This window comes from Aquila chrysaetos, chromosome 11, assembly GCF_900496995.4.
Source record: "Aquila chrysaetos chrysaetos chromosome 11, bAquChr1.4, whole genome shotgun sequence".
Lineage (NCBI taxonomy): Eukaryota > Metazoa > Chordata > Aves > Accipitriformes > Accipitridae > Aquila > Aquila chrysaetos.
In genome coordinates this window covers 36,910,757-36,936,164 of record NC_044014.1, presented here as the reverse complement: position 1 = coordinate 36,936,164, position 25,408 = coordinate 36,910,757, and the positions used below count along the sequence as shown (strand labels likewise).

At 39.1% G+C, this 25,408-nt stretch overlaps 1 protein-coding gene across 24 annotated transcripts in view; it reads left to right on the top strand.

Annotated features, from left to right (window-relative positions):
* PCDH15 (protocadherin related 15) overlaps positions 1-25,408 on the top strand; it is an 852,429-nt gene that overhangs the window by 629,993 nt on the left and 197,028 nt on the right. For all 24 annotated transcript variants that reach the window (XR_003925762.2, XR_003925760.2, XR_003925761.1 and 21 more), the window contains one exon: positions 17,244-17,450. Coding sequence is in view for 20 of the 24 variants with exons in the window: in XM_030030447.1 (XP_029886307.1) it covers positions 17,244-17,450 (207 nt within the window). In the remaining 4 variants the exon portion in view is untranslated. The remainder of the gene's footprint in view (positions 1-17,243; positions 17,451-25,408) is intronic.

The window sequence follows — 25,408 nt, the reverse complement described above, 5'->3', positions numbered from 1 at the left end:
TACACTACCACAAGGGCTATTGTCAGTCCAGCCCAAAGAATGCGTATGTGGAGATTTGGGGGAGAAATTGTCACTAGCAAGTCATAAAGAGTTTTTGCGTTATAAAATGCTTAAAAACATCATGACCTCTTAGATTATTTCAGTGTCTTGTAAAGCAAAAAGTGATCCTCCTCCAAATGAACAAATAGACATGTTTTTTAATATGATTAAAGAAATTTTGTGAACTCTGTTAAGACCCAGGGAGGTCCTACTGAAAATATGAGTGGTAATACAGTGTAAAGGAGATAGGGAAAGTGTTTTCTTAGCAACTGCTGCATAACCAGGTGATAATATATGCCAGAAGTTGGCTTTGGTTCTCCAACACATCAGTATTGCAGTGGGTTGGTATCTAGTACGTAAGGAAGAATAAAGAATTTTGTTTATTCTGAATTGCTATAAAACCTGTAGGAGTTGCAACAGAAAAAAAGACTTGGAAGTATTTCAAGGCTAATGAAGTATAAGCATACCTTTTCACTTTATGGTTGTATCTCTCTAGTCTACGTTATTTACCTAGAACAATCAATACCTCAAATTTTCTCCAGTGTAAAGAAAATGCATGCATGTCAGACTCAAAATCGGGATAGGAATTTTATTTCTCTTGCAAGAATTGATTTTTCCATTTTTGATGGCACTGGGATACTTGTATTAATGACTAAAAATACTTTGAATATTATAACATGAGGTAGAAAAATAGAGGAGTGTTTTGTTAATCTCATGTGGACACCTGTGTACTGGGGATATTAAATTTATAATGTAGTTTAGAGTAGGTTTTCATACAACCTGTATGGTTAATTCTTAAACCACTGACTGTTGTATTTGATTGTATTTGTGCCGTTGGGAAATTGGGAAGGATTCATGTAAATTGACATCTCAATAAAAACTCCAATTAGATTTCAAAAAAAAAAAAAAAAAAAAAAAGGCGGGGGGAATGAGTTTCCCAGCTTCAAATAGCATTTGTAGCCTGACTTTTTAATAAGACTTTTCCTTGGATCTGAGAGTTTTACAGCTCTTGGGGAATAGACTCTTAAAAAAAGAATTGGTTTGTGTCACAGTTGCTTGGGTTTTTTGGTGCCTTCCCAACAGTGTTAGTAACAGAAGTGTACTTCAACATTGTGCCGCAGCTGTGCAGAATCTTTTGAAGAATATCCTTACAGAGTGTTTTCCTTATCTTATGTACCTGTCTCAAAAATCTCTTATCCCCAGGTGGTATTTCAGTCAGACCAGCATTAACCTCGTGACACATAATACCATAGAAACAATTCTGTAGTGGGATTGCGTTTCCTTGTTGTTTAGGTGGTAACAGAAGGTCAATGCCACGTCAGAGGTGAACAGACTGTTTCAAATTCCAGTGTTACAAGAAAATTAGTTTGGGGTCCCATTCTGCAAGAAGTTGTGTTGAACTTTCCAGCAGTAATATCTATTCTGTTTACTCTTCAGGCTTGAATCTTTGCATGGAGTGTGATTTCCCATTTTTAGGCGGCCTTCCCCTGCTGAATTGGCTGTGGCATTTATATAGGCTGTGACTAGGCACAGGAGGTTTGAGTAAGTCAGTTGTACTTGCTTTGAGCATGCATGTAGAAACTGAGCCTGAGTATAAGCCAGACCAAATTCCGTGTTAATGAAGGAAGATTGTTTGTGAAGCTTGGCTACAAATGTAAGGTAACATCCACTGGCGCATGCATTTGATTACATGAATACTGTTGTGGTACTGGCATGGCATGAATTTGTGTGCCTGTTCTCCTGCCCATCCAAAGAAACCGCCTATGAGCTGAAAAGGCCAGTTTTCCTTTCTGGTGGAGGTGGTTTGGATCAGAGAGATGCTCCCAGTGTGTGTATCAGTGTTCCAGTATAGTTAAGCCCTTTGCAGTGTGCACGATTTACCCTGATGGGGATCTCAGCAGTGATGTGCTCCTACTACTCGTGCTGGAGGTTAATTGGTTTCTCTGTTCTGTTGGGAAGTTCATTGATCTCTCCTGTCCATTGCTCTCAAGGCTGTTGAAAACTTACTGCGTTACATGAAAAGAAGGCATAGCTTCAGCAACAGTCTGAGGATCAAACTGTGGACAAATATGCACTTTGAAGGCAGAAAGTAAAGTGTATATATGCCATGTTTTGTATGATCTATTAATTGAACAAAGACTGTTTTCTGTTCAGAGTGGAAGTACAGGTAGACTCAGTGAGGATGCTTTGCCAGCCACTAGCAGGTGCAGAGGGCAAGGCTAAATGATCAGTTTTAGAAAGCAGATAGGTCATCGAGTACAACACTAGGCTGGAGCCCTTTTCTTTTTAAGAAACTTGGGAATGATCTCAATGGTTAAAATACTGAAATAAAAAAGCTGCTTATGATCCTGAGCTATTACAGAATCATAAAATTGCCAAGATTGGCGGGCATCTCTGGAGATTGTCCAGTCCAACCCCCTTGCTCGGGTTGGGGGTGGGGAGGGTGTTGAGTGCTGGAAACTCTACAGCCTCTCTGGGCAACCTGGTCTGGTGTTTGACTACTCTCAGATTAAAAGAGTTTCTTCTTACGTTTAAATGCAGTAACTTGTATTTTGGTTTTTTTTTGCCCGGAACTGGTCCCAGTACTCCAGATGTGCCTCACCAGTGCTAAGTAGCACTCAACCCACTGGCAGCACTTTTCCTAATGCAACACAGGTTTGCTGCAAGGGCATTTTGCTCAATTCATCCACCAGGACCCCCATGTCCTGCTCTGCAAAGCTTCTTTCAAGTTGGTTGGCCCCTAACATCTACTGGTGCCTGAGGTTCTCTCTTCCCAGGTGCAGGACTCGACATTTTCCTTTTTTTGAACTTCATGAGACTCCCATCTGTGTATTTCTGCATCCTGTCAAGGTCTCTCTGAATGGCAGCACACCCATCTGGCAAATCAGCCCCTTCTCCCAGTTTTGTATCACCTGCAAACTTGCTAAGGGTGCACTTGGTCCCATCAACCGTGTCATTAATAAAGATGTTAAAATGTGGTGGCACCACTATCAACCCCTGGATACACCTCTGTTACCTGGCCTCCAGCTGGGCTTCGTGCTGTGAGATCGGAACACTGTGTACTCAGCAATTCAGCCAGTTTTCAATCCACTTCATTATCCGTCTATCTAGTCAATACTTCACCAGTTGGTTTATGAGATCGTATGAAGACTGTCAAAAGCATTATTCACATCAAGATAATGATATCCACTGCTCTCCCCATACCCACCAAGCCATTCTTCTAATTGTAGAGGCCTATCAGGGTGATTGAGCATGAGTTGCCCTGCGTAAACCCACACTGATGACTCCCAACCTCCTCCTTGTCCTTCATATGTTTGGAAATGGTTCCTAGAATTATTTGCTCCGCCATGACCTTCCCTAGCATTGGGGTGAGGTTGACTGGTCTGTAGTTCCCTGGATCTTGCTTCTTGCCTTTCTTGAAGATACAGAAGTGACATTTGTTTTCTTCTAGACCTCAGGAATCTCTCTTAATTGCCATGAACCTTACAAATGTGGTAGAGAGGGGTCTTGCAGTGACATCAGCCAGCTCCTTTAGCATGTGTGAGTGCATCCCATCAGGTCCCCTGGATTAGTGTATGACCAGTTTGTTTAAATATATCCCTAACCTGATCCTCCTCTGTCTACCTTGCTCCAGACTTTTCCGTGGGTCTCAGGGATGGAGATTACTGAAGGCAAGTCTTACCTGTAGAGACTGAGAGGATGATGACATTGAATATGGCAACCTTTTTCATGTCCCCTGTCACCCTGTCCCACTCAACAGCAGGCCTATATTTTCCCTAGTCTTCCTTATGCTGCTGATGAACCTGTAGAAGCCTTTCCTGTTGCCATTCAGTTCCATGTGGACTTTGGCTTTGCCAAACCTGCACGTTAACACTAACCTGCATGCTCAGACAGTGTTTCAATAGTCCTCCTGCGTCACCTGTCCCTGGTTCCAATTCTTGCAGGCTTCCTTTCTTTGTTTGAGTTTTCTCAGGAGCTCCTTGCCTATCTATGCAGGCCAACTTTCCGTGATTTCCTGTTTGTCAGGATGGACCATTTTTGGACTTGGCAAAGGTGATTTTTGAAAGTCAACCAGTTCTCCTGCACCCTGCTTCTCTCCAAGGCCATATCCAATGGGATCTTGCCAAGCAGATCCCTGAGTTAGGCCAAAGTCTGCTCCTATGATGTGTGCATTAGTGTACAGTCCCTTCAGGGCGGGCATATGGTCATGCTGACTTCCCAGAAACTCTAATGAGGGCTTTAGCTGTAATGCAGTCCTGTTGGCATTCCCTTATTTATGTGTGTATGAAGGTGGTCCCCCTTCAGCCCTGCTTTAATGGTTATGGGGTCCCTCTTCCTCATATCACCCTGCAGACTTTGGTGGCCAGCCTGGGTCCACCACTTCCTCACTTGGTTGTTGGTTGTCATCTCCTTGCCAGGTTCATTAGCTGGTTGACATAGGTGCTGTTGCCCCACCCCTACTATTCTGGTAGTAAGGGTGAGGACTGACTGTAGAATTGCAGAAGGACTTTGCAAGACCAAATCAGTCAGTGATAAAATTAGGCATAGCTTAAAAATAAAGTGAAACAAGTCAGAAAAGATTATCCTAGCCTTACACACAAAATGATGGGTTCTGGCTTGACTTGGGAATGAGATCTTGGCATTGTAACTGATAACTGAGTGTGAAGGTTGGCTCAGTGATCTGTGGATGTCAAAAAAAAGAAAAAAAAGGCAAATTGAACATTAGAAATCATTAGGAAAAAGAGAACAGAACAGAGAAAAAGTCACTGTGGTACTGTACAGATCTAGGCTGTATACGTGTCTTGGCCACAGTGCACAACTCTGGTCTCTATCACAAAAACAACAGAGCAGAACTGAAGCAGTTTCATATAAGGTGAGGAAGGAAGAAGATATGATAGACACCTGTAAAATATAGTGTCACAATTCTGAGAATGAAGAGGAATCAATAGTTCACTGTCTCCTGCGATGTAAGAGCTTGAAGTTATCAAATGAAACAAGCAGGTGGCAAGTTTAAAACAGACAAAATAAGCTTGTTCTTCATCTAATATAGTTTGTCTGCTTTGACAGGCAGCGATGTGGGTCTGAAAGTTGACATGGGCTCAAAGGGAGGCAGGGCTGGCCTGTGGAAGAAAAATCTTTTGAAATAAAGAGAAATCCAGGGAAATCTGAGCTGCTCACGTTCCTCTCTAGGCTTCTGTCTTTGGCTGCAGCTGCAACCATGATTTTGCACTGGACGGATTATTGGTCTCATCTAGTACAATTCTTCTTATGATGTTCTTTTATTACGAGTTTCAGAAAAACATAATGCTAGCAGGCAATGAGAAGATGTGTATCAGTTGAGGCTCACTAGACTGGAAATTCCTGGACTGCTGTTAGAGAAATGGCCCAAGGTCCATGTTTTTTGAGATTTAAAAAGTCCTGAATTATCTAACTTTTTTCACCACTTCAGAAACTTCATGTTTGCAATGTTCAGTAGGTTTTTGTAATAATGTCAGCCTCCAACTCTTCTCATCCTGTTTTGATCTCTTGGGTCTGTGCGTCTGTTGACCTTTATTTGTTATCTTTATTCAGGGTAGCTCTAATTTTCCCCATGTCCAGTGTATCTTAAAGAACATATTTTCTTGCATTTAGGAGGATTTGTGCTTATTCTTTGCTCTTCTAAATTTCACAGTGGTACAAGTAGAGATTTCAGCACGAAGAGTAATGCCCTATTTATTTAGTTTAGTCAACATGATATAGACTCATTAGTTTGAAGTATGTCTGGGCTGCAGCAGTTGAGAACTCAGAAAACTTCACGATGATTGCTGTTGAATAGGTCTCTAGAAAGTAACCTACATGTTAAAAAGCTCATCTTCCTAAATATTGGTGTTTTCTCTCAAATTTCTCGGAGTACAAAGTGGAACATAAAATGTAGCCCCCATGACAAGTATTATTTTCCAAAAATATTTTGCCCTTGTTCTGGAATTGTTTTGTTTTTGTCTCTCTCTTTTGAAATGTAACTGAAGATAGTATCCTCTGATGTTCTTGCACAACAGTAGAGATGTATCAGCTATAATGGGAAACAGGGTGATTGCTCTGCCTCAAAATAGAATATGAACTGAACAAATGAGAGTGTTTTTGTACTCATGGTGACAGACTAAAAAAAGAATGGAAGAAATGTATTTTCATTAAATAGTTGCTCAGTCCACTTCCTGACAATGATGAAATCTTCAAAATTGGTAGTTCGGTTGAACTGCTGTGCATCTCCTGTAGGTATTAAGTGCAATAACTGTTTTTTAAATTGGCTTTTCAAATGTTCATCCCTTATGTGAACTCAGTATTCAATTACTTCTCTTGGCTTATCACTGTCACAAAAGCTAGTCCAAATAGTCTGGAAATTTCTGTTCTCTTTGAGGCAGCCTTTTTTTCTGTCTTGTGTGTAATACAGTGATGAGAGGATGTAGAATTGAAAATCTGAGTGCAGACATGGATTTTGTGTTTGTGAATAAGGAGAGAAAAAAAAGGGTGCAGGAAAACCGAACCCTTTTCTATACGTGAATAAAATGTTTCTTCATATCAGTCTGTCTCCAAAGTTATGACATAGAAATTGAAAATAGCAAGTTTTTCCTGTGTTTAGCAGCATCTTGGCATGGTGAATGTTTTTCCTTGCCTTTAGAGCATTGTCACAGATACACATAGAAAGACCAGTGATTGTGAGTTAAGATTGACCCTACATTGTGTGTCATCACTCACAGGGCAATGAAAATATTAAAATCCATAAATGGTAAGTTCTGTAATGTCTTTTATTTACAGAAATAGTTGTACTTCCTTTCTGCAGTAAACAGACATTTTTTTCATTTAAGACTTAAACATCCATCACTTAAAACTTGGCATAATGACTTCATAGTTGGCATTTTCTTTAACCAAAGGGAAGAAGAAAGAGTTTCATTATTTGGAAAGGTGGGCAGCTGTAAGTATTACTGTTCATTGCACTGCAGCATCATAAGCCTTACTGATACTGCAGTCACCCTTAATACATGAAGAAGAAATGTGTGTTGTGTTTGGTTTTTTTTTTAAGCATAGTGTCTAGACACATTATGTGCCAATTTCATTTCACTGCCACATCACAAGCTTCACTGACGGTAAAGTCACATTTCTTCTATGTTCTAAAGATACGCTGTGCTTCTTGTCCTTAAGCCAATTTTTAATCCATTTCAGTAGTTCTTTCCTTGTGCTGTACTTTCTGACCTTGTAAATTAATCCAGTGTGTGATATAGAATCCTAAAGCTTACCCTAAATCTAGATAAATTATGTCCCTAGTTTCACCTTTATCTCCCAGTTCAGTTTTGCCTTTAAAAGAAGCAACTTTGTCAGACCTGACTTTCCTTCTCTGTATCTCTGCTGACTGCTCCTTTTTTTAATTACATTGGTTTAAATACTATCTAATGTTTCCATCTTCTTCGCAGCTTGAAGTCAAGTTTAAGTTTGAGCGTCTGAAGTTCCCCAGTTCTTTCCTTGTTCTTGTATTAAATAGAAAATCAGAAGTGACCTGCCTGCAGTTCTCCAGTACTACATCTCCTTCAGTGAGCTATCAAATGTGTTTGCCAGAGGCTTTTCCTTACTTCTTTTACTGTATCTCTTGAAATGCTAGGGTATAATCAATGGCAGGGGAAGCACAGAGGATTTTGGTGGTCTTTGGAAAGGAGGTGAGTGCAAGACTAGAAACAATTACGGCAACGGAATTTGAGATTTATGGTTCTTGCAGGAATGCTTGTGAAAAGGTAACTGGACTGAAAAAATGGTGTGACTTACAGGATGCACAAAGATGGTTGTCAACTAGGCAGTGGCTTTTTCTTTGGTATCTATGAGAGAGTGTCTATTAGCCTGCTAGGGGCTCGCTCTGTCTCATTTAGGATGGTATTTTCTGGCGGTAAAGTTTAGTGTTATTCTTTTTACAGCATGCTTAAATGGATGCATCAAATCTAAACCCAACATTAACTTCCAATGGCAGAAGAACATGCTCATTTACCTTTCAGAAAAGTCAAAGGTCAATTTTTAGATATATTGTGAATCTTCTTCAAATAGCATTCTATTTTTTTGTTTGCTTAACACGAACATTTAAGTATCTAGGATGCAGTGGCAATTTTTTTTGTATATGATTGTATGAATGATGGTGCAGATATTTTGCAAGCTTTGTCTCAGTCTCAAGCTGAACAGTTGTGTGTTGGGATATAGGTATCAGTATCATTGCATTGGAGGAAATAAAAGATATAGTACTATTCCATGCAATTATTTCTAAGCAAGCCATGATTTTTGAATGTTACAAAAAAATCAGTCAAGCGATAGAATAAAAATTCAAAGTTATATTTATCCATCAAAGAAATTTTTCATCTATATATTTCATGAGTGATAACAAAAGCAAGTTCAACTACGTTGTTGTGACTTAATGCATTTCACATACTGTGTCCTGCAGGTAAAGAACAACGATTTGATCACATTTTTAAAGAAAAAATATCCAGAAGCTAACCTGATTGGTATAGGTATAACAGGCTTAGGCTACAGAAGCACAAGGAGTACAATGTCTAAAATTCGTTTTGTTGAATAAAAGTATTAAGTTGCTCGGGGAATTAAGAGGATTGTTATAGCACAGAGAAAATTACTTTCGGACCTAACTGCAATTTGAAAAACGTGTGTTGTGAAGAAGAAAAGACTGGTGGCACTAATTTCAGCAAATGTTTTGTTCAAGTAGTGCCTGAAAAAGTTCATTTTAATGGATTGATTTGTTGCATGGGTTCCAAGAAAAATGCTTAGGGCTGATATTGGTGTAAACTAGTCTATTTTCACCAGTAGTATTTATTCTTCTAGTTTTGTGCTTATTTTTTAGATTTCGGACGTTATTGGCCCAGTTATTTATTAGATGGTGATAATCTACCTTCATTTTTTTGGGTCAACAGGTCCGTGGTAAGTTGTATTGTTATTTTAGACACTATTTCCAGTCTTTTCATCATTGTAGTAAACAGAGCATGTCTATTTTAACTGGCTGAGAAAGGCAATACATGAATTTTAAAAATTGTCAGAAACACACTGTTATGTGGGTGGTTGCGTGTGCCAGATGTACCAGCAAATCAAGAAAAACACAGAACAACAGAGGAATATGGGAATACTTAGTGCTGCTGCTGAGAGTATGCTTGTATTCCCTTTTGCCAGTGTGGTGGTTTTGTTGCCAGATCTAAAGATGGCCTGTGTGTACACGTGCTAGAGTGGGCTTTTTCCAGAGGTAATTTTAGAGACTTTCTGGCCTGATAAAGGTTGTGTGCAAAAGGAAGAAGAAAAATTTCTGAACCTGAGTTTCTTGAAGCTTGACTTTTACACCAAGGAAGGACTGAATGATCCTTGTGAGGAAATATCTAAAGCAGCAAAGATGAGATCGCAGGCTGCTCCTAGGAGTGTTTCTATATTTTCTTAAATAGCTATTTAATATAGACATTGCTTCAGCCAGAAGATAAATGAAATGCAAGCCTTTATAAGTCAATCTGCTGTATAATGGTCTTTAGGGGAGATATTTCAAGGTAACCTATCCAAAATTTCATTCCAACAGGATTTCTTGTAAAATTCATTCTCTTTTCCCCTCCACTCTACAGAAATCTCGTCCCTTCTGAGCAACGTCAGTTCTGTCCAAGTGCTAGGTGATGGGCAAATGTTATCTTGTCATATTGACCAGATGAGATGTTTTGCAGGAGGGGTGAGCAAATAACTCATCTTCATCATGGGCGCTGTTGAAATGCTTAAAAGGTCTCTGCAGTTTCTTCTCAGGTTAGTCGCCGCTACAGTTGCAGACTATGTGAAATGATGCTGTTAAATAGCTAACAAAGAAATGTTTCCAGTGTGAGCCCCTTCGTTCAGACTCCTCTGGGCGTTTACCAGGGGCGGTTCATACTGGGCAGGCACCTGCTGCACCATTCATCAGCACCATGCTCTTCTCCAAGCCTGTGGATCTGCTGCCTCTCAAGGAAACATGCCCCTACCTTTGCTTTCCTTAAGTCTCTGAGACCTTCTTGTAGATCCGTTTGCAGGTCTCACTTCTATTCTTCCATGCTGCGTGTATATGTAGCCTGTCACCCAAAGACTCTATCAGTGCTATGCAGTGGCTGAGCAGGGAGACTGAGAGCTAGAGCTTTGGCTTTAGGCCCCTGTATTTCACCTACACTGAGCTTTGTACTCCAAAGTTACTCTCGTGCATCTGTCTCATAGCCTTTCCTCTTTACCAGCTACGTGGAGTTAAGATGCCTGTATGAATACTGAAGTCACAAAGAACAGAAAAAAAAGCCAGGCTATATCATTGTAGGACCAACAGAAAGCAGATGTAATAGTATCTTATTGTAACCTTAAGGATGTGAAAGTAAATTTGTGCTGCCTTCCCTTCCATGTAGCAACCAGGTTTTTTGAGGATCTGTTCATGCAGCCAAGTCTGTTATTGCACTATAGGCAACAGTTCCCTAATAGCAACAGTGATCGGATGTCAGATACTTGTTGACCCTAGCATTATGGTAGTCGTAGTTGGCAAAGTCTGACAGAAATCCAGTTTAAAGAATCTTGAGCTGAATGTTTTGAATTAAGATAATCTGAATTTGACAGACGCCCCCATTACCTTCACTGGATGCTGAGAAAGACCTTTAAAGTGTAACGGGTAGAGCTTGGGAAGAGACAGGATAGTATTTACATGATATTACGTCTGTCTTTGTAGGTAGGTTTTGAATGCATGGTAGAAGGGATGGTGCTGAGATAAGTTTTAGCTGGGTTGGAAGAGGTGGCAGCCATCTTCCCAGGAGGTCAAAGCTGTGAATTAACACTGCTCAGAAGTAACAGCTGAAATGGAGAGGCAGGGACCCACTGCATTGCTTTAGGCCAGTGGCTGAAGAGGGTGCAGGTGTAGAAGCGAGGGGCTGGTGAAGTAAAACAGAATCAAAGCTGGAAAGAGAAAATATATGTTCTGTATGGCAGGTTAGATAAAGCTGTGCAGTGTGTCTGTCTGCTCTGCTGAATGCTTGAGCCCTAACCACCAGGGCTGTTAGGAGTAGTTGGAGGTTTTGTTGGTTTTTTGGTTGGTTGGTTGTTTGGTTTGTTTTTTCTTTTAATTTTTAATTGGCCAATTAAAATTCACTGGGGAGATCAACTCTGAGGTCCTGTGGAGAAGCAGCAACCCGGAAGTGTCTTAGATAAACTGCAAATTGTTTGGTTTTCTTGCATCTTATGACAGATTTTCTGGACTAAGTATTCCTGAGGTGTTTTACAAGGGCACAGTGCAAAAGTTGCATTCTGTGAATCCATGGAGAAATAGGAGCCCTGAGTTTAAGCAAAGGTGACTGTATTTTGCGCTCTATTAGATGTTTCTCTGAGACAAGACTGCGTGGTGGGAGATGACATTGTGAAGATGGGGTGTGTGGGATGAAGAAGACGGGTGCTTCCAGCTCTGAAAAATGCTGATAGCCTGCTAAGTCGTCTTTTCCCACAGCATTCCTCAGCAGCTGTACCCCCTGAGACTGTCCAGGCATCCCCATCATGGGTCTGTCCAGCTCTCCTGTGCTTTGCCATCCTCCAGTGGTGATGAGCACAGGGAGCAGAGATGGTGCAACAGGAGCACCAGAGAGTCTTGCCTATGCATCAGTGTCCATCTGGAGGGTGTTTTGTTGTCAAAGGCTGGTTTATCTCACCAAACATATCCCTGCTAGCTCTACAGGAAAGAAAATTCCATACTTCTGTTCATTTTCCTGAAGATTCAGGGAGTCTATTGCATTGCTTTCATTTCTCCTTTCTTTTGTGGAACTGTTTTGTCTAGTGCTTTGAATAAGTGAACTTCATGTTTTTCTGTATAGAACATTTCTTCAAGTTGCTAACCTAGTCAGTTGCTCTTCACTCCTTGTATGGTATCTCTGGTGAAACTGATTTCATGTAATCTCTAGTTATCTTCCACAAGGATAAACATATGTTGGCCACTACAAATATAAGCATTCTGCAAACTGCATGTAAATGTTCAACACTGCACTTAAACTGCTCAAGCAGCAAATTACATAATAAGTGTAGCTAAACATCTTTGATTTGAAAAATTAACACATTTCACGTTATTTTGTCCTTTGTTTTCCTTAGGTGCTCTTAACTACCTAACTAAAGCAGTAGTTGCCAGAGTGTAATTCTGTGCTGCTTTTTTGTGTATCTTGGGGGTAGTGTGAAGGTACCTGCTGTTCTCTCATAGGTAGTATTTGTAGCAATGTGAAAGTCTAAAGTCTTCATAGCCATGCGTGTTCCTGTGATGAAGGCTTCATTGCATGCTTGTTCTTTTTCACTCTATTAGTGCCTCCTTATGATTGTATATCTTCAATCTAAACCATCTAGCCAGCTTCACTGCACTGAAGAATCATGGAGTCAATGTTTAAGTTCATATAATACCCTTAGGTTTATTTGAAAGATTATTCATTGTTTTGACAACAAAGCGTGTTCCTTTGGGGACTAGAAACGGAATGCTTTGTGTCTTAAGTACCAGTGGCTTGCTTTCTGAAAGAAATGTGAATTGTCTATTCTTTGTGTTCCAAAATATGTGTTAGGAAGCAGAGTTGCTCAACCTGTGGCCAGCAGGCCCAAGGAAGCATTTAGCAGGCTAGTATGAGGAAAAAACTCTTTTCACTAACAGCACTGAATGTCTGGAACAATTTATGTTATATATAATATATCTTAAAAAAAAAACCCCAAACAAACAAACAAAACCCAGAGAAAAAACCCACCCCAAAACCAAGCAAAAAAACCCCACCACCCAAAAAAACCCTCAAACCCAAGAAAAAGTTAAGGAGTAGGGGAATGCAGCAAAAATTGGCAATATTACAGGTATTGTATATTTTTGGAGAATTATGAAGAGTATGCATCAAAGGTACAAGAACTGCTTTTAGCCAAGCATTGTTTCTGGGAATATGTTTATGTAACAAATGAAAACAAATCAATTTCTCAAATTTTATATTAAATTCTTTGTATCAAACAGAAGAAAAAAGAAGTGGCTGTTAGAGAAAATGATTTCCTAAAAATTGTTTGAAAGTGAGTATTTGTAACTACCATCTTGATAATTTCTTCTTTAGTTCTTCATTTGCTTTGTTGGACCCATTACCACGTGTAAAGGCCAAAAGGAAAAAGAATAGTTATTTGTATTTTCCAGTGGCTTAAAACAGAACAACTCTGGAAGAGGCATTCTAAGGAAATGAACAATTTGTTCTCCCTTCCAGCTTTCAGCTAATCTTTTCAAAGAGAGGAAGAGCTTATGTCTTTCTGCTCTTACGAGTTTCAGAGCTGTTTTTTTTTTAATATGTAACTGTGTACTTTAAAGATCAGAAAATAGATACTTTTCTCTACAGCAGTTGTGTTTTACCCTTTGTATTGGTCATACCTGTTTCAACGTAAAGTGATAGCACTAGTCTGTAAAACTGATTAAAAGTGAGTTTTAATGACAGTCCCACAAGTACATAGATTGGATTAGAAAAGCAGAAATTTTGCAAATCTACTAAAAAAGCATTAAAGGAAGGTATGCTGAGAGTTGGTTAGAATTTCAGCACTTTTTTTTTTTTTTAAAGCACTTTCGTCTCTCTTACCAGAAATGTTTTGCTTTGCTTTACTTCTGCTGTTGTAAAAGGAGATTCTTTTCCAGTAGGAAACAAAGACAGATGCAAAGGGCTTAGACACTGCTGTACCTAATTCTGCCTGGCCCTTGAAGAGGAATTTCGGGTCTCGAGGTTGGCACTGGGGTTTGCTATTTGGTGCTGGTGAAGAGTTAGGTGGGTACGGCAGCAGAGCGAGTGCATTTGTACCTGTCTCACCTCCTGTGCCTGAGCACCGAACCCTGAGAGCTAAGCTCTGATGCTGTGGGAATTTCCAGTCCTACCCTGATATATCAATTTCTGGATTGGTTCTGGAAAGGAGTTGCTTTCCTTGGTAGTTTCCAAACCTTGCTTATATAGATGTCTTTGGAAGCAAAACTTAATTAAATGGCAAAAGAGGTGAGCTGGATGTGGTGGTTTTGACATGGGAGCCTTGTGGTTGAGCACTTGCTAAGGAAGTGAAAGAGTGAAGTCGAGTTGTGTCCTGCTGCTGCAAGAAACGCTTGTTGCTGGCGACAAGCAGTTGGGAAGTGACTGTGACTTTCTGAAGGATAAGCTGCCTAATTCTGTCCAATTCTCAAATGGGGAGGCCAAAGTTAATTATTTTGATGAGTGTACCCAACCTAGTGAACAAAAAGGAAAACACCTGCAAAGCTGAAGTGCCGCAGAGTTGAAGTGCCTGCTGAGGAAGGAATCCTTTTCATTGCAATTTTCATCTCCAGGGCCTAAAATTTTAAGTCCAATCTCAGGAGCACACATCTTCCTTTGTATTTGACTGTATGTAATTTAGAGTACTGTCTTTTCCTTCAGAAAGACACTGCAGTACTGTGGTGATGATGTAGTAAACACCCTGCATAGATGAACATTTCCTCTTTTAACCCAGGATGGGGTCTGTGCTCACTCATGCTTTAAAGCAAGGCCATTATTGCAGCAGCTCAAGCTGTTAAGAAGATTGGGACTCTCTGTTCTTTGCATTTTCCTTTTTTTTGAATCTCTTTATAGCAGTTGCAAGGAACATCAAGGTTTGTTACAAAGAAACTTGCAGCAGTTATGTGTAAACTTTTTACTGTGAAGAGGCCTATTTTTCTTTAAATGGAACAGAGTATTTAATGATGCTCAGCCATAGATCTGCTTATAAAATAGAATCGGATCGGTATGTATTTGTTGCTCATAGAGTGAACTTTTTTCTGAGGTTTTTTTTCCCCATAATTTCAGTATATTAACTTAGGCAGAAACTCTCTATATCAGGATGTTTTTGAAGTTTCATCTTACTGGGTCAGTAGCCAGAGTACTTCCAAGTAATTTTGGTGATGTTAGTCTTTACACATGAAGTTTATTTTAATTCAGTGGAGCATCAACTGCCAAATAAATCTCACTTCTGTAAATTATGTTCAGCATTTGGGAGTCACTTACCCAGTCTCCAATGCTATTGCCAGCTACTACTATATCGGTTTTGAAATACCTTGCTGTTAACTTCCGCAGGACCGGGATTTCCCCAGGGATGTTTGAGTGCTGCTCTGTTGAATGAAATTCAGTGCAATTGGAAGGTTTCTAACTAAATGCTAATACAACCAATATATGTGGTTCTCTTGCAATGACCGGTGTGAAGGCAGACTTTCTCAGCTAATGCAAATCTCTCTAAAATTTGGTTGGGATCTTCCAGAAGCATCAGTCTCCTTGGGTGGACTGGTGTCCTATTTTCCTGTTACATGTTTTATTTGAATATGAATAATTGAAGCTGGCTGAAAAAAACATATTCATACCTAATATGGTAGTAATTATTTGAGGCAATTATGGGTTTGATCACTGCTAGTATCCTGTATCCTAGATGCATGTAAGAACAGCAGTAGATAAATATGTTGCCTCCTGCACCCTGGCTACTGAAATCTTGATATACCAGTGAATTAACTAGCAGAACTCCCAATTTCTTCAGGAGAGTTTTGTGTCATTAGCAGAAACTAACCTCCTAGGAAGAGCCTTATTAATTTCAGATACTAGTGCCTGCTTACATAAATCCACTTGCCAGATCTGACCTTATCCTCATGAGTCAGAAAATAGTCATGTACAAGCAGATAGGTTGGTGGTTGCTTTTAAATCTGCGCCAGTATCACTGTTGCCCATCTCTTGGTCAAGAGTAATCCTGATGTATTTTAAAGAGGAAAATACATTTTTTCCTAAGAACTGAGTGTTTTGAATTAGTTTCTTACGAATTACTAAAGGTGTCATCACCTACTTTGAACAAAATAACAATTTTTGATGTTTATACTTCTTTTTACTTGAAATGGAAGTTTTTATCATCAACAGCATACTATTGTTGCTTGGTAAACAAAGTAAAGCTTTATACAGAGTTAACATTTTGCAGACAAAAAAAAAGCGTCTAAAGAAGAAGTTAAAAATAACTAGTCGATGAAATCAAAATGGCATGTTTCCAGAAGAAGGCTCCTCGGATGCTGGATTTGAAAAATGAGAAATTACCTGGTTTGAAGTGGGGGAAATACCAGAATGAAAATAAAATCTCTGCAAATGAGCAGTACTGTTAACAACAGTAATTTAGGTACTCTTCTCTCTCTTCTGAAATATTTTTACACCTGAGAAGTTTATTGCACAACACACTTTCCACGTCTGCAGAAAGGTAATAGTGCACTATAGTCACAGTCGCAGGGTCTGTGCGCTTACAGATTTTGGCAGTGAAGCCATAGGAACAGGAGACTGTCTTACAGTACCCTACTATTGCCTTACTACAGGGACACGTGCAGGACTATAATTAAAGCTGATTTTCTCTTTATAAATTAAAGAACAAATGACTTCTTGTCTTTTCTTCCCTTGTTTATTTACTTTAATTAGTCATAGGTAGTAAAGTAAAAAAAAAAAAGCAAGCAACATCATACATTTATATTGGATTAGCACACTGGAATGGGCAGTTAGTGGTTTTATGTTTAGGAAGTTTGAAAATAAGAATAAATCAGGTGAAATTGTATCAGTGAGTAAATCTTGCTAGGTGGGGCATTGCCATTGAAAAGTGGGGGTTATTAATTGAAGTAAAGAATTTAGCCTGACATTCAAAAATAGACAAAACCAAAATTAAAATCCCATTCATCTAACACTAAAAAGATGGATATGGGGGGAGAGGGAGAGAAGAGGCATATTGAGGGCAATATGCTCTTCCCGTAATGTGTAGCAAGTACCATATGTCCACCTGTACTGTCGTCATCATTTGGTTTTAACTCTCTTGCTGGTGGTGTGAGTTTAGGTTCTGTTGTACAATCAGCAGTTTACAGTTTTCTTTCATCCTTTGAAGATTTTCCAAAAGTCTCAATACTGATAGTTTAAGGAACTATGTTTGCATGTGTGCTGTATAGCTTTGAGGTTCATTGTGACTATTTAAAAGGCTATTGTGGTGGCAGTCTTTCTGTTCCTCTATCCGATTTTTGTTTGGTATTTCTTTCTTTCATGATGCTAAGTTTCCATAATAGGGTGATCTGTATGATGTTATAACTGGATTGTAATTCTTAAATGTAAGCCAACACCAGTTAGTAACTGTTCATAGTTTTACTTGGCTGAGAGCCTTTGACAAATGAGGTGCTTTTTTAGGCTGAACAAGACAACGGTCATCCTCTTCCTGCCTTTGCCAATCTGCATATTGAAGTCCTTGATGAGAACAATCAGAAGCCTTACTTCACAAGATCTACGTATGAGGGCTTCATCCTTGAATCCTCCCCAGTGGGAACGACCATCTCTGACAACCAGAATCTGACTTCTCCGCTACAAATCATAGTGTTGGACAATGACGTGGAGGAGGTATGTTTCATTCTTTTATAGTGTCATACTGATGTTTACATTTTTTATCATTTTCAGAGTTTTTTTGTTGTTTTTTTTTTTTTTTTTTTAATTGAGACAAAACTGGTTTGATCAATAAATAAAAAAATCTTAATATCATTGTTACGGTTCCTTTTTTGGTTTTGTTCTGAGTTCAAATAGATTTGAAAGTGTGTCTGAACTGAAAAACTAATCTGTATGTTACTCAGCTCTCCTTAAGACTGTGTTCTGTTAGAGATGATGAACGCTTAGTGCAGAGAGGAAAAAAACAAAGCATTTTGTGAGAAGGATTAGTCTGCCACACAGCATGGCGAAATGAGGGAGAGAAGCTCCAAGTGGAAGGAAGTAGTTGTTCGAACAAACCAGGAAGAGGAGGACTAGGAGGGCAGGAGGCTAAAAGTTCAATCCATTCTTTGCTCTGCCTGGATTTTGATGCTAACATTACTCATAGTAAAAATTGGGCATCTTCAAAAGAATAGTAACCAAGTAATAACAATACCTCACCTCTAGGGCTAATGTTTCTTCTGTTGTCACCAAGGCTGTTGCTATAAATGTGGGGTTTTGATAACATTACTTTTTCCTGTAATTACTGTTGTCTCTCCAGTTGTCCCTTTGGTTCTTTTTTGTTTCTGTTCTTCTGTTCTCTTGTTATCTTCAGATATGTAAGGAAAGCTAAGTTTTAGGCATAGGTTTTGTAGTAATATTTATAGCATATGCCAATACTCTTTAATAAACTTCTTAACCTAAAGACTGAAAACAATCTTCTGTTTCAGAAAGTTTTACTTTTGAGATAGGCAAATTCATTATTTTTGAGAAACACAAGAGGCAATTGTCACTGAAAGATGCTTTCTGCATCACTGTCTGCGTTAGAGTGATTTACTGTCCTAAGAAGCTATTTTAAAGCCCAAACTCATGTAGAATATCTCCTTCCTACCTATGAAAATATCTCAGTCTATTTATGGGCATTCATAAAAGTCAGTTGGAAGGCAAGTGGAAATGGCTGTTGGATCTGGCTTTCTTAGGGTCTGGATAAAAGGTATGGAATAAGTGCATCTGGCAGTCATCAGTGGGCTGGATAAAAGGTATGGAATAAGTGCATCTGGCAGTCATCAGTGGGCTGGATAAAAGGTATGGAATAAGTGCATCTGGCAGTCATCAGTAGGCATTGCTGCTGATTTTGTATTACTTGTGAAATACTCTTGTTCAGCATTGCTTTTGCTAAAAGCAAAGCAGTTTTCTTGTTTGATCAAATTAATGGGATCTTGTAGGTTGCTCAATATAGGAATAAGAAAGGTGTGCAGGTATCAGGTATGTGTTTATATTTACAATACATTGTCTGGTTTTGTTGTATAAAATCTATTTATGTAATGTGTGCCTGAACACAACAGAAATCAAATTGTATGAGTTAGTGTCCATAGTTCTAAGTCCTTTTTAAGCTCCTAAGTTGAGAGATTTTCTTGGAAAGGCTTTTTTAGTTCTGAGATCATTATGTGTATTAAACAAAAAAATATGAGGATATTTGTAGATGTTTTTAGCCTAAGCAAATTGCTGTCTATTTTGTTTTATCCACACCTTCATGAAAATACTACATGAAAAAATAGTAAACCCCTTTGGTTCAAATATGTCTTGGTGCATATCTGCTTGTTACAGAAGTCTGGATTTTTAGGGTACTATTTATGCCCACTTTATAACACGTGACTGCATATTAACTTCACAAAAATGGAAAGAGAGGCTATTAGTCACCCGAAGAGTGGAAGACTGAAATGGAGCAAGTCTGCCTGTGAGACTGATAGACTTGCATGTTAGATAGGTACGGTCTGAAACTCAGAATATGGTTTTTGGCAAGCTGGAGAGCTTGTTGTGAACCGTTTCTGCCTGGGTTGCTGCACTGCCAGTTTGGGCAATGGACAGCTGAAAATAGTACAAAAATCTCACTGTTAATCCATAATGCACTGCTGGTGTTTCTCTATCTGCAAGTCCACCAATGTTCCAGGGACTGAGATATTTGCCCTCAAGGCCTTGTAGCTGCAATGAACTGGGAAAATACTACTGTGCATACAAAGTCCACAGTGGTAAAAGAAGTCATGGAGCATGGCTGGTGAGGGAGGGTCTGAATTCGTTGTGCTTGAAATAATTTGGAACAACTGTTTTAATTAAAGAGAATTCAGTGTCCTAGTTCAGGCACTTAAATTTATGTGGCAGTTTTCCATGCCGGTGGTTTTTTGGGACTCTCTCCTATTTCCTAGTAGGCGATACTGTTACACTAAAGGAATGACAGAAAGACTTTAGACTTCATTAACCTCCAGAGGTTTTTCAGGTTGTAGTTAATAGTGCTCTGATTAACCCTTCCCTGGCAGTTGCACAACTCTACCCGCAAGATGTCAAAGGCAGATTTGATAATACAAGGTTCTTTGATGTAACTATATATTAGATCATATACAAGGCTGAAAATTAAGATTACTTTGAACTGTTGAATCCTGAATTTGGGCTCTTTGAATGAATCATGTAACTACCAGGTAGTTAGTATAGCACGTGGTATTTGTATACTCTCAAGCTGCAAATATTTAGTATCAAAAAATTCTGCATGGAAGAGTTATTTGTTTATTTAATATAAACTACTTCATGGGGTTTTGTAACGTATTCCTGGTATTTGTGTTCCCCACTGAAAGTGCTTTCTGTTACTGATTTTGTCAATACAAGTTCAATACTTCAAGTTTTGAGGGGTGCTCTGAAATTCATCACAAGCAGTTTGACCATAGGGTTCCACATTTTATTGTTGTGCCTTCTCTGTAGTACATCAGCATGTTCCCATGAAGTCATCTCAATATTTGGATATTGAATAGTGCGGTTCATTAATATACTTGTGTTTGCCTGCACTAGAAATTTTAACATAGGTGTGCCTAAATATTTGTAGTTTTAATTGCATCACTAATAATAAAAAAGATCTGTCCAATCTGCAGCAGATATTTCAACTGGGAGCACTACCATACCTTAAATAATCTGCATCCAAAGATGATGAAAAACAAATTTATCATTCTTGAACACAAGCTGCTTTAGGCAGATGACCAGGAGCTGTTAAATATTTCTGTGTCTCAGTACAAATAGACCTGAAATTTCATATCCACAGGAAATGACCATTCAAGGGCCCAGAAGTATTTCCTAGTGAACTTAACACTTGGTTGTTTTACATCATGTTTTTATTTTCATTGAATAATGAATAACAGGAGTTTGGTTAAGTTAGTGAAAATCTAGTTCAGTCACATGACACAAAATGAGACAGAGCCAAAGGTTTTCCAGTGAATTATTTTTGTTTATTGTTGAAAAAGTGTAATATTTCAGTGTTGCATGATGAATAACTGCCAAGGATTTCTAGACTGGGAAATGATGTGGCATAAAGACTTAATTTTGACACCCCACCCCATCCCTCCAAAGTGAGGAAAAAACAACAAAGATCTCTGGCCCTGCTGGGATGTAATGAATGCCATGTGCCTGGGGAGATGGGCTGTGGTGGAACCTGACCAGTGGCCCTCATCTTCTGTCCTTCTTGCTGCTAGGATGGCTCTGTACCTGCAAGGCTACTTCCCTTAGGTATGGGGCGATAAGGGCCAGCGGCGCGGCCATAAGTGCTCATTATGAAGCCTGGGAAATACAGGGGGAGGGAAGGGTTGCTCTGTCTCAGCAACCTGAACTACTCGGGGAACCTGGTGTCAGATTCGGTGACTGTATCAGTCTTCTCTCTTGCATGTTTTGCTGATGCTTAAGACCAGCCAGATCTGATCCATCAGATCTGCCAGAGGTGGTGCCTCCTCTCTCCTTCCAGAATGCTGTAGACTTATCTCAGGGCATAGGGATCTGCCTGCAGCTGCAGAGATGATGATCAGCCTTGTCCTGGGGTGGAAGTGCTCTGTGCAATTTCCTATTCCTTTGGCATCATCTGGCTCATGCTAGCACAGCTCTTTCCAATTCTATGAAATGATGCAGGTGTAACATGGATCTGAGGGAGTAGAGAATCAGACGTAACTGCTTGTGTTGTGTGTTACTACATATGTCAGTGATTCATGTAGTGCTTATAACCTGTTCCCGGCATGAGACTTCCAGCAGAGTAAGACTTGGAGTGCAGCAATTGCATATATCTCATACGTAAAATAGCCGAACAAACTAAAGTGACAGGTACCTTCTTGCTGGGTCTAGACTGGTAGCTCAGGGTGGGTTAGTAAGCACAGGTAATGCTTATTAATGTCTGCAGCTCTTAATGTTCTGATGGCTTCATTTTATCTTAGTAAATTAATGTATTTAGTAAGTAGGGATTGCTGATGAGAAGTTGACGTATCCTCTACATGCTTGTGCATGTTAGTTTCCAATAGTGACACTGGCTAAACACAATGTATTCAGTCTTTTAATCGACAAATCACTTGAGATTATATTTCATACTAAAATAACTCCCTGTCCTCAGATAAATGCGTGAAGAAAGTGGTCATCATAACTGTGTATCTTAAGAGAAAACCAAAACACATTCTAAATTTAAACCCTGTAGGAATTCTAATAGAGTCCTGCTATAAACCTTCCAAAAATTAATTTATAGATGTGACATTGCAAACAGACCTTTAACTAGAGCAGCACTGCCAAGTGCTGATATAATTAAGTGGTCTGTTTAAATGGCATAAATTAAATTAAGCCACATGAGTACCTTAAGACCCGAGTAAACCAAAGCCGAGATGAGGAATTTAAACAGTATGGTCTGATAGCTGTTTACATAAGGCTTCCCAAGCCACTTGCTTCCTTGCTCTTTTGCTTCCATGGGAGAGTTCCAATTTCTTCTACTCCGGTGGCTAGGGTTGGTGAAAAAGCTACACAGTAACTGCCTTACTGCCTTGTATGCCAAATCTTGTTGAATGTCTCTTAAAAAAAGAGAGCAGCTACCAAGCTGAAAGAAGCTAATCAGCATTCATATCCATTACATACTACTTGACTACCAAGGCAGTTACCAATACCACATGCAGTGTCTTGATGAATAAACTCGGGGTGTAAGGTAATTTGTGCATTGTTTATAAGAACACAAAATTGATGTTGTGTTTATAAGGTGTGCCAGCGTGTGTTCAAAAGCATTTAATGTGTCCTAGCACGCATTCAGAAAAGCACCTGTGCAGTAAGCCTGATGCTTCTGCAGATGCCTACAGCCCAGTGCAGCATTCCTGGGCAGCAGAGTATGACGCAGGTCAGTTATTACCACAGGTTCCTCTCCAGATCCTTTTCTACCAGACCAGTTTCTTGTTTTATGCTTCCATTGTCTATGAAGTTGAAGTCAAACTAAGTAGATGGTTGGTCAACATCTATGTTTCCAGAGAACTAGTGGGAAATTTTAAAGAGTTATTATTTTACATGAAGGCATCTCAGTAGCAACCCGAGAGGACAGAGCAAATAATGGATAAAATAACTTTTAAATGTAACTACAAATGTAGGTTATGGATTTTCAATGATATATCCAGATAAGGAAAAATAATGGATTTTTTTTTTATCCAGGAGTACTGAAGCATTTTAAGTACTGAAGCGTTTTTTCCTAATATTTGCCCGATTGCTTATATCTTTCACTGTTATTGTTTGAACTTGTTTCGCAGCCAGTATTCTCTCAAGAGGAGAGTTCTCATAATACTGCTATCCCTGTATAACATTTCTGTGACATTCTAATAGTCATATTACAAAATAATAATTCAGGAAATACTCTTCCCAAATGTAACAGCTGATTAATATCATTATTGAAACAAACAAAAGGGAAAGACAAAGCAAAAAGACTGCTCCTCTTTCTTTAGGATTTACAAAGATAGGTTTTTTCTTTTCTGAATCTTTCTGCTTAAGAAGGAAAAATAAAAATCATAATATTGAATCACTACCGTGGCATTGTATTTCTTCCTTTATTTGTGTAGGATGAATATCTAATGTTTTCTGCTTTCTGAAGCTATTCTGTCTCTCTTTGAGTTCTTTGGAGTCCTCAAGGAATTTTTTTTTTATCTTCCCTGTTTTAAACAAATGCTATTACTAATTAGCGGAAGTGCTGAAGATGCTGACATTTGTTTCTTGCCCTCTCCCAGGAGTGCCTCATTTGTATGAGGAACAGAAGATTTTTTTCAAAACTTCTCTGTTGACTTTTCATTCAGGGAGGGGCATGGCCCTTTGCACCTCAACTTGAAAAATTCTAAAAAGTGTTGTAGCACTTTTTAGTGTCTGACTTTATAGTCATGCTTGTGCCTAAGCCCTTGCTTTGTGCAGGGACTGGAGAGCTTTTGGTGGTGATTGAGAGAAATCAGAATTAAAGCACTGCTCGGCATCCATCCTGGTTCTCTTATTAGTCTTTTGACATCTTTTCCTCCAAAGCAGAGATGACATAAATGGTGAAGAGCTTTTAAATTATTATTTTAAATCGTACAATTAGATATTATTTGAATGAACTCACTTTAAAGAAAGAAGAGTTTAAGGAAAAAAAATTATTTGTAGGGTGTCCTGGGCAAAGTTGTCTCAGACTGGTTTACCTCCGTCAAGTTTTCAGTTGCTCAGAATTTAGGCTTGATTTGTTCTTCTCCTTGGGATCTGTTGATCTAAAGGGTTTTGTGACTAAAGTCATCATGAAGACTTCTCAGGAGGCTGTGCTTCAGGTTATTTTTCTGATATCTAATGGTAAAGATGCAGGAAATTCACTCCAGGTGCTGTGTCTTCCTTGTCTATTCCATCCAAGCTATTGTGAACTTGGAGGACCATGTCATCAGGCCCTGCAGAACTCATCTCGCACAAGTTAGAGAAAAGCACCGAGATCAGTGCCAACACAGTCTGATTGCTAACGCCTTGTCAGTGGGACTGAGAATCTCACTTGCTTCGCCTCTGCAAGACTGTGAATCTCAGATTTTTCCAGTGAAAGACATGAGTGGAAAAGATTTTCTACTTTCACCTGGCAGTGAGGAGGGCAAATGCTGGAAACATGTCTCCAACAAAACAACTCTCTTCCATGGGCATTTCAGCGCTGATCATCCTCCCCGTGAAGAATGTTGGAAAACCAAGATACATCATTAAATTATCTTTGTTATCACTACAGCTTTTTGGACACAAGCCTGTGCTAGTAATCAGGAAGCCTAAGCAGTCCTGATACTCTTGGAGCTTGTTCTGGCTACCCTGGAAAATTTAACAGCCAAATATATTCCCTCTAAAAAGTCCTTGGGGATGTTGAAACGCATACAGAATACATGTCATTGTCTGCTCATTCTTGACAGTATTCTGTAATTTTGGTTTAATCTTAGTAAATTGTAGAAAACCGTTTGCTTTAGGAAGAGCTTGTAAGCCCTTGCGGGAAGAAAGGAGCAGCAGAAATGTAACATGAACATCCGCACAGGCTTTCAAACTTTCAGGAACTTCTGCAGAGATTTTCAAGCAGAACAAAATCAAACCCAGGTTTTGTTTATTAAGAGTGCATTGGAGCACTTTCTGTGTCTCATTTTACTGTATTTTTGTCTGTAACCATTTTTTCCCCCAAATGTACTGCTTTTATGATGTCCATCAGTATCAGGTTTGTGCTTCTTTACTTGTACTCATTTTATATCATGTGTTTTTCTTTGTAGCTTGCACCAGGTGCCATTCCTGTAGGTATTGGGTATAGTGTTTGTAAAACTACTTTTTGTTTTAATTGCCTGATTTGTTTGTTTATTTCTCCCTGTCCTCCTTCTTTTTCTCTGTCCTGTTGGTGTTTGAGACTGGGACTGTCACTTGTTTTATGAAGCCTGCAAAGAGCCCTTTAAACACATTAGACCAAATTCATTTAGGGCATAAAGTTGTGCTGTGATTACGTTGTGATTGCTTTATGTTCATTAAATAATTATATGTCTTTATAGAAATCTTAAGTATTACAGAAAGTATTTTTTTAATTTAAGAAGTACCTACTAGTCAGTTTGAAGTATGTA